Genomic DNA, 14,288 nt, shown 5'->3' on the forward strand with positions numbered 1-14,288 from the left:
TCACATACTGTGTGTAGTCATATGCTTTATATACTTGCAGTCAAACTAAAACTGCAGATCCACACTTACAGTACTCAGTTTCTAAAATTAGACTTTTAGATCCTTAGCTATGCACAAGCCACCTCCTCAAATATATTGAGCTTCCTCTGAAGTTAAAAAAATTGTGAATTTCTTACTACTCAAAATCAGGTTGGTTCTATGAAACATAGGGAAATACTTTTAGGACCCTGAGTCTGAAACTTTTGGTCAGCCTTTCATAAGCTTTTCCAAGGTAAAAGAGCCTGGCAGCATACTTAATCTCGCATTACTTAAGAAATACTGTTAGTCATACAACATGATAACATATTAAAAAAATACTTCATGCAGTTTATCCTTGAAATTACATAAAATAAATTACTTAAATTAGATAAATGGCAAACTATATAAAGTGTTATGCTTAAAATCACATAAAGTAAACAGTGAATCATCCCAGCACAGCTGGCTGTGCTCTGCAAGTGCTGCAATTCCACCACCACATCAAAAGCTCCACATCCAACCAGACCCCTCATGCCTCACAATAACTCACACTGAAGCCCAGGCTACCTGGGTCCATGTAAATGCCTCTACTTTCATTTATTTAACATTTAAACTAGAGCTGGTGTACTACATGCACCTTAAATAATACACGTGCTGATCAGTCTGCAGGGAGACTGAATCTGAGACACACAGCTTTGTATCACAGTCACCAGTAATACCGTGCCAGAGATACTTAAGGTTTCTAACACTGGTACCTTTTGCCATAAAAATGATTAAACTGCAATAGAGCTGAAATTGGAACTGAAATATAAGACTGGATCACTTGCATAATAAACTTTGATTTAGTCATTAAAGAGATTATTGCTTCACTTCCCTGTAGACAGTAAGGACAGGCAACACCCTCATCTAGTTCTGTGGGGTGATGCCCTGTGGTTGCATTTTATTTTTATTTCTCCGATTTAATCATAAGTAAATCAAATCATTCTAAGTTCTGAAAATGGAAATTCTTTCGGTGAAGTACAAAGGAGATCTGAACAAACTAGGTTTTGGGGAGAAGGCATTCTTTAACCTGAATTTCCCAGCCCTAGGTCTGGTCCTTTCCCTCTGAAGTCTTCTCATCTCCAACTCTTCTCCCCAGTCCTAAAGCACCTAAAACACCTTGGGAGGTGCTGCCAGCACTGCTGACAGATTACTCTTGTGCCAGGGCACCCCGGGGTGTGCACAGAGTCTCTGCGTGCTCCTCCTGAGGCTCAGCTGACCCCAAGGACCATCCCAGAGTGGCTCAGTCTGCCACCCCTCAGCTGGGGTGGGTGCTGACCTGGCAAAAGGACCAGATCCTGTTACAGAGACCACCATGTAAAGAGTCAGACCTTTCAAAGCTGCCCAGCAGCCTGAGTGGGCACAGTTTCCCCCACAGGGGAATGTGTGAGTTGTTTCCAAGATGAATAAGGGGTTTATGTCCTCCAGGAGTGGTGGCTGTCCTGATGGTCTCACCCCCTCTCTGAACCTTTTAGTCACACAGCCTTCCACACAGTTAAAAACACATGGGCAGCTTAATTCACAGTCTACAAATTCTCCCAGATGCCCCTGGACAGACACAAAACATATCCACACGCATTTGGCTGGGTACACTCAAACCTTTCCTCCCCCCCCCATATGTGTGACAAAGATACACAACAAAGTGAAAACATTGTTGAAAGAAATTCAGAAGGGGATAGGCCTTAGCAACACCTAAAATCTGCTTTCTGATTTAAGATAAACTCAAAACAATACTTAATCTTCTTTTCCTAGTTTTTTGGTCTCCCTATTATAAATCCTTCTCATAAACTTGAACCATGGTGTGTTATTTCAGTTTAAAGGGGAAAAGAAATTCCAGTTGATCTGTATTTCCAGGTTCTGCTTTTAGACTCCAGTCTATCTTGATCATTAGTTTATAAATCCCAGTTTAAAGCACATTTAGAGACTGCATTCCAATGAATCATTCTGAAAGGTTTTCTGGCATGCAGACTTAAAAACAGCTAGAAAAGAAAATGGCATCTTTATGTTTCTCTGGACCCACAAACAGGACTCATTTCACTCTCTGATATCTGACTTTGCACCTAAATCAGGAGCAGTTTTCTACCCATAAGTCCATTCTTTTAGTTGTATGTGAGTGGGTTTTCTTTTTAGTGAATTCCAAGGAGAAAAATACAGGTGAACAGAGATGGTTTTGTCATAAATACAGAATTACACAGCAAGACCACAGAAAACATGTTCTCAGAGCTTGTAACTCCAGCAATGGAGTTTTCATTAATTGCACCACAAAATGTTCCGGATTCGTTAACTTGTACTGATCGTGACCAGGGCCCACACTGACACACAACCTACACAGATACCAACACTTTCCAAAGATGCCTACACTTTGCAGCACCTTGAGACAGGTGGTACGGAAAAGCTAGAGCATGGTCTAGCTCAGCTGTTGCTATCCACCATGCAAATGACTTCAGCACAGGTGATGCTGTGAGTCATACAATGCATTTCCAGCTGCACATATCCAGCTTCACCCTTGCCCTCTGAACAACAGAGCTGGAAGTTGGTATGCAGGTCTCCGGCTGTCTGGAGCCTCTTAAAAACAAAAATTTAAAAAAAACCCCAAACTCTGTTTCCATTTTGGGATGGGCTTCCCAGTGAGCTGCAGTGGAGAAGTTTGCGTGCTGACATCTCACCAAGCGACACCATGAATTCCATGCACACACCAACACAAAAAAACAACAGCACTGAGATATAAGCAAAAGCTGATCCTTAATGGTCAATGGAAAGGGGAGGTGCACACATTCTGTTTTGGAGATCAGAAATGCTCAGACTACATGACATTACAACTGTATTCTGACAGATCCTGAACTTAGAGCTTTCCCAGAAAGCAGGCATCCTCTTCAAGTCACAGAGCTCTCACAGTAATATCACGTATGAAACAAACCACTGGACAGCAGGTATGCCGAGTTTTTGCTGATTCAGAGCTCCGAGTAAGCAGGACAAATTGCTTGTTAGCCTCCTTGAAACAGGTATCTTCCTTATGTTCTGTTTCAGCTGCAAAAAACACTTTAAGAAAAGCAAAAGCCCATATTAAGATATTTTCTGCAGTCAGGTTCATAGGTTATTTTCTACCCATGATCAAAATTCAGCTCTTTGCCTCTGTCTGAGAGTAGGTAAGAGACCAAAGCAATACAGCCCTCATTTACCAGGCTTAATTGAAAATAGGAGAAAGGGAAAAAAGTTAAGAGCATTTCTTAAATCCCAGGAACTTGACAGTGACATATATTCCTAAGTCACATACCTCTGGGAAGAGGTCATGCTGCCCAGAGTAAATAACAGCTTGTAATTTGCAACGAGGATACCCAGCAGCAGCACTGTGAGATACATGTGATAATGTGATTTACAGGACCAGGAAATAATTTTCAGATACATGTGCTGCATTAACAATCCAGGTTAAGCGCCAGCTGCAACTTTTCCCTTGAAGGTACAGTAGGTGGAAGATTAAACGCAACAAAAGGAAATGTTGAGGGGGGAGGGAGGAGTCTCTCCTGCTGAGATGTTGTGATAAATTATTAAAACTTCTTTTTAATGTTGATGCTACTCTTTAACCTCAGATCACAATACTGACAGCAGAGAAAAACTGGAAGTGCTATTAAAGCTGTGATAAACATACCATGCTGTGGCAACACTTGTAAAGGGGGAAAAAAAAAGTAAAAAAATCCTGGGGGTGCCTCCAATCAGCAACATCAAGAAACAATCAGGGAGAAAATATCAAGCTATCTACAATCCACAGTCCCTCAGTCCAAATATTTATGAGATACCATTTATGCTCACTGAGCTATATTAGATTATGAGACCTCAATAACCCATGTTTTCCATAAACAAATGTCATGCAAGGAAGCAAAACAAAGTGAACTTTATGAAAAGGCACATTTAGTGAACTGCTCACAGCACACACAGGGTAAATCTTCTCAGCAGTTTCTAACAGAAGAGGAAAATGGATTGCTGCCTTCAAAAATCATAAGTGTTTTCTCAACACAGCATTTTTTTCGATAAAGTTAATGCAATTTATCTTTATTAACACATCAACACTGACATAGCCAGTCAGCCAATTAGTGCTGCTGGCAGTGCATTTCACAACAACCATGTACTCTAAAAAAATGTCTGTCTAGTCATTTTTACCACATATACTAACAATTCTGCCCTCAAAATAGGCTTCTTGCTTTCTTTCTCTCTTCTTCTCCAATACTGTAGCCCCCTATGACAGGGGTAACATCACTTCCAATAAAGCCACGAGAGTCCCAGAGGCTCCATAACGAAAAGAACAATCTGAATTCTCACAATCCAAAAAAACCACTAAATTTCTAAATGGCATACATTTATCTGCATCAAGGCCTTAAATATTATTCTGCTAATAGTACAATGTAAAGCAAAATTCCCACAAGGAATGCATACCTTACACAGCATCAGCCAAGCAAACTAGCAAGAAAACAAATTAAACTCCATGCTCTCTTTTTAGCATCCCACTGCAAGCCCACACAGCAACCTGAAATCTGAGTCACTCAAAATAGCACAGGTATTCTCCTTAGATTACTTTTGATACAGCTTCTTAGAATCTTACCCAAACATCCATTACAAAACTTTTCCTTTCCACTTACCCCCCTTCCAGTGTTTGCCTTTGGTCCTGCTAAGCTTGCTCAGGGTTGGTCCAGAGAAGAGCAACATCAAAATGAAAAGAAGTTCAAGCATACTGATTTTCCCCCGTTTCAATGACAACATTTCCACAAGTTACTTAAAAAAAAAATATATATAAAAAAAAAAATTTTAAAATCTCACATCTTCTCCCCCACTTTGTGTTTACTTAGGGAAGAGTGATTAATCATTGAAAAATTAGAGCAAGGAGTAGCTTTGCTCTTCTCAGACGGTGAAGTAATATTTCAATGATGTAGCCCTGAGGAAAGCCACATTTCTCACTGATCCGATTTCTCCCACACAACATGCAGCCAGCACCGCTGCTACTACAGCAGCTATAAAATAATTTCTGCTCCTCACTTTGGTTTCTGTGGGAATATATTCCTCAGCTTGCAGCGTGAGCTTGATTGAAAATGATAAATACAGTAATGCTTGTGTCCAGCAGAAAAGAGAAAAGATGTCAGGATTGTGAAAAAAGATGAGAAGCAGTTGTACTGACAGCTTTAAGCCTGACTGTCTGATCCTAATAGCTGTGCAACCAACCAAATTGCTCTTTTAAGAGTAATAAGGCTTCAGTGAAAGCTGGTGTCACTGCCACTTGGGTAGGTAGTGCAGGGCTTGAAAATCACCAAGGAACCTGCTGCAGATAACGACTGCCACGGTCCCAGCTCCGAACGCAGAGGGCTGAGCAGAATACAGTATGCACAGGGAGCATTTAATCTCTATTGTGTGCAGGAGATTTCCTGCTTTGCACTGTGCCACTGCTCAAGACTTCTCACTGCATTTTCTTAAGGCTTTACTTCATATTTTAAACTAAAATGCAAGCTTCAACACACTAATTACTTGCAGCATTTCTGAATTACTGCGTGGGAAGAACCCTGCATGCCTTTTTTTTTTTTTTTTTTAAGTAGCAAAGAGGAAGAACAAATCTTTAGCAGTAGCAGCAATCTTTTTGCTGCACAGAGCAGCTATGCATTTTATATTTTCACACTGCCTATCCTTAGGATCTCCAGAATCCAGGGGGCAAGAGTACAGGGTGGAGAGGGAAGGAAAGAGAAAAGGGACATTCAGAAGTGTACATATTTTCAAAATAATAGACTGCAGTCAATTTTTCCTTTAATAGGTGGTACTGCCACAGAAATAATAGAGCTACTACCTATATCTCCAAATGTTTGCATTTAAGAATGCTGAAGCTGGATCAGCAAACATAAGACTTTCTGTGAAAAATTTTGGATTTTCATGGAGGGTACTCTGAGAAAGATTCCTGACATTCAGACTGCTGAAACAGTCTTGAGATGCCCAGTGCTTGCTTAAGTGTGCCCAAAAGATTGAATTCATCTATAGTCTGGCACTTTGTTGTTTCCATATAAGCATGCAGTACTCAAATCAATGAGTCACAAACCTTGTGCTGTAGATTTATATAAATAAAAAAAAATCAATGTCTTTAGAATGACAAAGCAACCATGGTCACAAATTCCCTGAAGTTATCACATTTTCAACCACAGACATGATGCCCTTTTCAGTGCAACATTAAAAAGATGGTATTAATAAATCTGAAGCCTTACTTATTCATCTGAATAAAGAATGATATTTTGACTGGTGGAGACGATCATGAACATCTGATATATGTTCAGATATTTTTTTTTTAAACAAACAGCATGTAATGTCACAAACAAGAAAATATTAGGATTCCACCACCACCACATCAACAATGAAAGATCTTTTATTTTTAAGTTCTACAATATAATTATGGGCTTGTTAGAGGATGTAACATTTGCATTTAGACAGAAAACAAACACATGCTGATGTACAGTTTTTCATCCCTCTGTGCATTAATTTTTAAAAGTTATAAGACAGCTTACCAGATGCTGAGTCTGATACATCAAGGATGATGTTTATGGCTCTTAGTTGCCAAAAATTAGGTCAGTATCTATCACGTAGAGTCACTAAGCTGTGGCTTCTGTTAAATTTCTCCATCAAGCCATTCTTAATCACCAGTCTCTTTGCTAATAATTAAAACGCCATTTCTCCTATTTCTCTCCCAACTGTTACTGAAATGAAGCAGGCAGACACTTGTGTTTGTTTTACTTGCTAGCACCATGTGACATGTTGAAGAACTAAAGAAAACTTAGGAGTTCACAGAGGTTTCACGATTTTTACATCTGGATAATAAGATAACCTTAAACTAAACAACCACCAGCCTCACCCTCCTCAGGTACCACTAAGTAAATTCACTTTTGTCATCAGAAAGCAAACACCTTCAATACCCAAAACATGTGACAATATCAGTCACACTTTAGAACTTTTGACAGATCATTGTCTTGGCACTCGCTGCAGCCTTATGTCACTTTTACCTTCCACATCCTTTCTTCAGTCTCTGTCTAGCCTTCAAATCTTATAACCCCCTGAAAGTTTATCACACTATGCTGTTTCTACCCCTACCCATGAGTAAGTCAACTGCAATGGGGAAAACTGTTTCCAATGGTGGCAGGCATCCTTAAAAATACCTCCTTGGTCCCTATACTGCAGAAGAATTCAATCCAGCCTGGATACCTTGTATTCTCAGCATTAATGAAAGTAGTGGTTTTTACAAGGTATGATGAGTTTCTGTCAGCTTTCTGCCAGCTCCCGCATGAGCCTCCAGTAGCTCAGCAGGATCAAGTACTGCCTGAGTAGCAGCTCAGGTGATATGGCAGGAGAAGGGAAGAACGACCAAGGAACATAAGGAAAACCACCAAGGTTGCTGGTCATGGGCATGTTTGGTTCAGTCTAATGCCTGAAGCACCCAGATTTTCACTCTGGTGATGGTTTTCTGGGTAATTTTACAAAAGATAAGTTATTGAATCCACTTAGGATTTTACTAGGAGTGAGCAGGCAGACCTTCAAGGAAACATAGAAAAAGTGTTGTCCCTTCTTATGAAATTTAGTGGGTTTTTTAATGTCCTCATTTCTAGGTTCATAAGAATTTCATTTTTCCAGAGTTGAAATGCCCCCAGAGGAAAGATATAGCTTTAAGAAAGATTATACAAACATCATCGGATGAAACATCAGAAAGACAAATAAAAGAAACCCAACATTTATTTTTCTTTCAAGTATCATTATTTTTAAGTCAACATCATGTTTTAGGTATGTAAAAGGAATGTTTTGTAATTCCATTTCATGCTTTGAATGTGCAGTAGTGGAAACAGAAAGAAAAGTAACCAGTCTGAAGTCCACCGTTATGTCTGTTACTATTAAAACTCCTCCGAGAGCTACAAGAAACAAAACAATCCCATGTCAGCTAAATGTCCTTGATGACTGTCTAGTTCCTTTTTTGAATCATTTATGCTTTGCTCTACACCCATAGGTCCTAGCAATGAGTTCCACATATTTAATTACTTCCTCTTGTTTCTTTGTAAAGTATATTTGATCATTTTATTGAGATAATTTAGGGGTTTCCTCACTAAAAAAAGAAAATCCTCTTCACCTTTCCTCATATTATGGTTTTCCAACATACCCTTCAAACAACTTACTCCAGCAAAAAAAGTAATTTCTCAGACCAAAGATTCCCATACTCACAATTGTCCTTGCTGCCTTCACCTTAAGTATATCCAGTTCTAATTTAGTGTTTATGAGATGAAGTCAAGAGAAAAGCCTCCAGCATTCAAAATGAATTACCAGTTGTATATTCTCTTCCTCATTCTGCTCATGAAGCCAAAGGGCAGCAGCTACGATTAAGCTGAAGCTATGTTTATAAATGCCTACAACATTAATAAATACAGAGATTCTTTTTAATTAACAGAATTGTGGGATGTTTACTCAGAGTCAGTATACACCAGCAACCTAAATAACAAACCCCCCGGGGTGTGACTCAGGAAAAAATATGTCAAAGTTGGTTTAATCTGTAGTAGTTGGTATACCAACCAGCTACCTGGTCACCCTTCCCTTCTGTAGTTTCCTTCTTTTTACTAATCCCTGTCTGGCACAAAAGGCTACTGGTGTAAGCACTTGGTTAAAACCCCCATGCTTGAATAAATAGCAACAATAATTTCACAGAAGCTTGAATATCAGAGCCCTGAGCAACATGGTCTTGTAAGCGTTATATTTTGGAGAGCTGTGCTGCTTTCAGACTGTAGGAGGCAAAGGCAGAAGCCTCGACTGCTTGCTTGCTGACATGTTCTTGGCGCCTTTTATTTGCCATCCAGATTCCATTTCACTACAGGGAAGATTATGGACTTCCTCAAGATCCTTCAGTAACTGCAAGAAATAACACCTCAATCAAACCCAACGTTCAGTAGCACAGGCATTTTTCATTGTATATCCTGGCACTTATAATTATAGAATTGTCTTAACACTTGGAGAAGCTCTGAAAGATTTGCAGCCTTCATTCTTCCAATTTCAGAACACTGGACTATCAAAATTAAAAATTTAAGAGCTTTCAGAAATAGATAGAAATGACTGTTTAGACAGTCACGACTAAGATGAGAAGGACTGGAGATAGAAGCTGAAATGTCCATCCCCTCCCCCCTAAGAAGTTACCAATATTTTATTTTTCCCTACCTCTCTCCTTCTCCATCATCCCAAAGTTCCAAACAGCCAGCATCGGGCAGCATGAAAATGCCCATGACTAAATGAACTTTGCAAAAGGAATATAATCAACACCAAACACTACAAGATGGAAATATCACATCCTTCACTGAAGGCATGAAGAATATTTTTCTGCTGTCTCCCTCACCATTTACAGAGGCCCAAGTCGCTATGAGCCATAATTAATTCAGTTCTTTTTAGGCATGAAAATTGTTTTGATTTTAAATACTTTCAGCTTAGGGCATTCTAAATATCTGTGGAAACCTCCTGGGGATTTCTGTTAGCCATGGACACCAATGGAAGCAACATTTTAGATACTTGTAACATAATAAAATGCCAAATAAATACAGAGCCTTCTTAAATCAAAAACGTATTTGAAATTTCTTCCAATTCATGTGATTTCCAGGGGTTAAGAAACCAGTGCTTGCCCAGAGCAGAGCCTGCACTTTCATTGCAGGTATTGTGAAAAATCATTTCTATTCCCCGTTCAAAAATATAACCAAGTGAGATGATGTTCTGACAGTCACTGCATGCCAGTCCCCAGATACTATGTTCATTTTGGTTTTTGCTGGTAATAAAGACCCAAAAAAGAGTGTCTCTCTTCATAACTAACCAGAAGCTTTGCCTCTTGCATAAGACAACATGAAAGCTTGATGTACAGCAATACGCTATAATAACAGCTTTAGTGCAGTAAAAGAAAGGCATCAATAAAACAAGGACAATAAATCCAAGATTCACATTTCTATACTGAGGGTTATTTCTTGTTTATGTGTAGAGGTCCAAGGCCTTTCTGATACTCTGCAAATTATATCATGTAGAACAAAGAAGTACATGAAATGTTTTTCATAATATTCTGCACTCATCAATCTGTATTTTTAGGAGGTTTACATTTAAGTATAATAGGAATCATAATAATTCACTTTGAATTTACCACTTATTTCAGTCTTAATTATGCAGAGTTTCAGTTCAAAAAGTATAAATTTTCTTAATGGAGCTTGTAGGCAACCAAAAACTGCTTATATATTTGATAAATAATGGGAAAAAAAACACCTTTTAGCTTTATCAATATTTTTAATAAAATTATTAACTTGGACCATCTTATCCACTATATTAAACACAAAGATTCTAAGATCTTTCAGCACTGACAAGATGCTATACTGTTACTTTGAAATGTAATTGCTAAACATGATCTATCAAAAAATGCTGCCTATGTTTAACAAACTTTACATACAATTAAACTTCAATATACTAATATATATATATAGAATTATATGTAACAATTCACAATAAATATTACTTATTGAAAAATAACACAAATTGTTAAACAACATACATGTGCTGTTACCCAAGGAGCTGCTCTGGTAAGAAAAATACTATATGAAGTCATAAATCACAACAGGGGGTAAAACCACGAATGAGACTCTTTACTGTGTTTTGTGTTACAGACTGAAAATATATTTCTGGTTTTGACAAAGGGGAAATGGAAAAACCAAGAAGTTCTGGTCTTATTAAAAAACCCTTATATATGTTATCTTTTCATATTCTATTTTGCTCTATTTCCTGCCATGAAATAGAGCATTTATCCAAAACACAACTATGAAAATATCAGGAACAAAAAATTGGCACATGACACCTGTCCAACAGGAGCGGGGGGAAAGAGATTAATTGAAAGCAGAGCAACCTGAAGCTAGAAAAGATGCCAGGATTTATTTTCACAAGCTGTAAGTAGAGCAATAGGTATACCTTCAAAATACTTAATAAAATACTTCCAACTATCATACCAATTCTTTAAAAAAATTTTTGGCAGGGCTATTTCTGATGGCCATGATGAAGAAAGAGCAAAGCTTAAAAGCTGAAAGTACCAGTTCACACATATGGGAATCATAACCCACTTTCCATGACACTTAAAGGCTCTGATTTGTCAATAAACAAATTAAGGCTCTCATTCACTGTAAAATACATGTCCAGCTCACATTTCACTCATAAAACAGATTTTTAAATCTGAGAGCTTCAAATATTTTGTGTGTTTTCCAGTTTATTGACTTCTTTAGGAGTATTTTAGACGTATTCACTTTAAATTTCATTATGCACAGCTTTGAAGCCACAAAGTACTGATCTGGTCCTCTCCTCCAGCTTCCAATGAATTTTTGAAGCACTTTGGAACTGCAATACCCAGTAGCCCCATTAGGAAGAATCGACTAACACCAGTCAATCAAATGTCTCCCAATGTAATCAACAGAAATTAAACATGGAAAAGACAAGCTGAGTCATAGAATATCTCCACATAATAAAGACATAGGAAGGAGACAAGGTCTGTTGGAAAATGGTATTACATGGGATCTGAAATTTCAGATCAGAAAGAAAGGAGGACCAAGATACAACACAGATCATTCAGGAAATACTGCCAGTGACAAGAGATACATCTGCTTTCTCTGAACTTATATTGATCCAGTTGGTTTTACGCTCAGAATGCCTCCAGTGCTGCTGAAGGTGTCACATTTCAGGTGACTCGAAACAATGAAACTCTGACTAATTGCAGTTATTAAAGATATTAGCTTGCTTTTCCTTTTTGGTGGATTGAATTTTCCTTGAGGACACATTCAAGACAAAAGGTATAGCAGGGACTCCACAGCTCTACCTACAACTTCTGCAGTGCTCAAGTGAAGAAGCTCTTTAGTCAGCTGGGATTCCATGTAAAAAATCAAAACCACCAAGCGTTACCAGACAAAAGTGTAGCGTGTCAGTGTGAAAGCCATGCCAAAATGCCACACTGCTCATAAACCTGCAGCTTTAAATACCAGAATTATTTTTCTGTAGAGCCCCAGACTTGCAATCTGTTTGCAAAAGAAGGAAAAAGGTTTGGAAGTTTCTGTTGGGTTATTTGCTCACCACATTCAAGTCAAGAATTAATGTCTACAATGCAAAAAACAGCAACTGTGACGCACCTGCTTCCATAGTAGAATCCTAGAATATCCTGATTTGGAAGGGACCTGCAAGGATCATCCCAGTCTGACTCCTGGTCCTGCATAGGACAATCCCAAGAATCACAGTGCAAATGTCTGGCACTTTTAAGAAGTTTAAAAAAAAAGAGTATTTTTTTCTAGTGGTTATTAAAACACAGCTAATATTTGCTAAATTTCCTGGATATAAAGGAAAACTTGAGAGTTTCTCTAACTCTAAGGATCTGTGTTTTTGAGAGACAGCAAGTATTGTATAATCAGCATTTGTCTGAAATACTGAGATAAGCACTAAACAGACTCCTGCTAAGCAGGTATCTGCTGTTGCATTTAAAATAATTGCACAATTGCAATTTATGTATTCAAACTATTTTTGTTTGCAACGGTGCAAAACCAATTGCTGATTAAGACCGTGTTCAAGTTCTACATTCATTCTTTCTTTTTCCATTTTTATTGCAGATATTGAGAAATATATATGTATCTTTTCTGTAAAATAAGACCAAACCCCCTATTTTACAGTCTTCTGGTGCTATAAAATATTTGCACTTCAGTAATCATAGGCTGTATCTGCCCAGCTGTGTTACAGTAGGAGCCAAACCCAAACTGCCTGACAATCCAGGGTACCTGCTTATGTTGGGTCCAGTCTTGGTTTTTTTGGGAGACAGCCTGTCAGGCAGGGAGATCGTGCACCAGGCAGCAGGACAGGGTCAAATGCTTGCAGATGAAATGTAAGACATAGGTACTGCAAGATACCTCACCTGCCCCAACCACCACTGACAATCCTGAATTCAGTCATTCATACAATGATCTTATTTTTTTTTACTTCTATTAGCACCGTAGAGCCCACACCAGAGAAACAAACTGGACTGCTTTGGAATGTAGCTCAGGCACTGCTTGATAATTACATTCCAATGCCAGGGCCGACCCTGCTGGCCTGTAACCAAGGCCAGAGGGTGCATACAGTGGCATTGGGTATAAATGAGGGCATCATCTGGCCTACAGAAATCTTTATTAGCAGTGCTGATTCACAAGGCAAAAAAACTTAGCAAGGCTGTAATCCTAGCCTCAGTCTGTTCAGTCTGATGTTAGCAAATACAACTTATTATTCATAAATAGAGAAAAACTTATATGTAAGTCCTTCTGAGATAAGCTTATCCCCAACCCCACCCTGCCACTCCATTGTCAGAGTATTCCATATTGGTCTGAGGCCACACTCCAAGCATGGTTTTGTAATAAAAGCATAATCTCTTCCTATGATGGCTTTTGTCATTACAATTAACTGCCTTCCACTCTCATTCAGCACATAAGAATGAATTTCCCTTCAAACAATTAGCATTACTAAACAACTACATAAACCTTTGACAGAAAGTGGCTTTCAGACAAGTTGTACAAAACCATTGCCTGGTTAAACAAAAAAAAATAATAAATCAAACAAAGAGGCAAAAAACTTTTGTTGCTATTAGAGGGTCGAATATGTGGAGCAAAATTAGAGTTGAGTTATTCCTCTCTACCTGGATGTCCTCTGCTGCAGGCTCAGTAGAGGTGGCATTATAAGCCTGACTGAATAAAACAATTTATAATAAGGTTTTTGCCTACAGCATCGTAGGGATGTGTTATAGCAGCACAGTAGGAAGAAATGTGATCTTTCATTGGTTTCACTTCGGTGACCAGGGGCCAGATGACAACAGATAATCAGCAAGGGCTGTAATTTATCATGGCACTGTAAGCCAGAGCAGCTTCCAAAGACAAGCCAGCACAGCAGCAGACCACCACCCAAGGAGGCAGAACAAGTTCTCCTCCAAGGCCCAGGTGCTCAAACAAGTGTGCTTGCATTTAAACACACAGACAACAGTGTGTGTCAAATCTCTGCTCTCCACATCTTGCTCAGGGTTGAGTGAAGCAACTGGGAATTTGCATACATATACATATTTCATTAAGGCACCTAAATTGTATAAATAAGGCAGCGCACTTCAGCAGCTTTTCCTGGTACACCGATTTTAATAAGGTCATTGCTTGTATGTAACAGCTAATAATTCTGCTCTTTCC

At 38.7% G+C, this 14,288-nt stretch overlaps 1 protein-coding gene across 11 annotated transcripts in view; it reads right to left on the reverse strand.

Moving 5' to 3' along the window:
* ROBO2 (roundabout guidance receptor 2) overlaps positions 1–14,288 on the reverse strand; it is a 1,044,784-nt gene that overhangs the window by 870,231 nt on the left and 160,265 nt on the right. For 3 of the 11 annotated variants that reach the window (XM_017731514.1, XM_017731516.1, XM_017731512.1), the window contains exon 1: positions 4,686–5,363. The exons of 1 other annotated variant lie outside the window; for it this stretch is intronic. In XM_017731514.1, coding sequence (XP_017587003.1) covers positions 4,686–4,806 — 121 coding nt within the window. In that variant the 5' untranslated portion in view covers positions 4,807–5,363. Of the gene's footprint in view, positions 1–4,685; positions 5,366–14,288 lie in introns of those variants that run through there. 7 more of the 11 variants (XM_017731515.1, XM_017731507.1, XM_017731518.1 and 4 more) reach the window with 5 other exon arrangements.

This window comes from Corvus brachyrhynchos, unplaced genomic scaffold, assembly GCF_000691975.1.
Source record: "Corvus brachyrhynchos isolate BGI_N302 unplaced genomic scaffold, ASM69197v1 scaffold152, whole genome shotgun sequence".
Lineage (NCBI taxonomy): Eukaryota > Metazoa > Chordata > Aves > Passeriformes > Corvidae > Corvus > Corvus brachyrhynchos.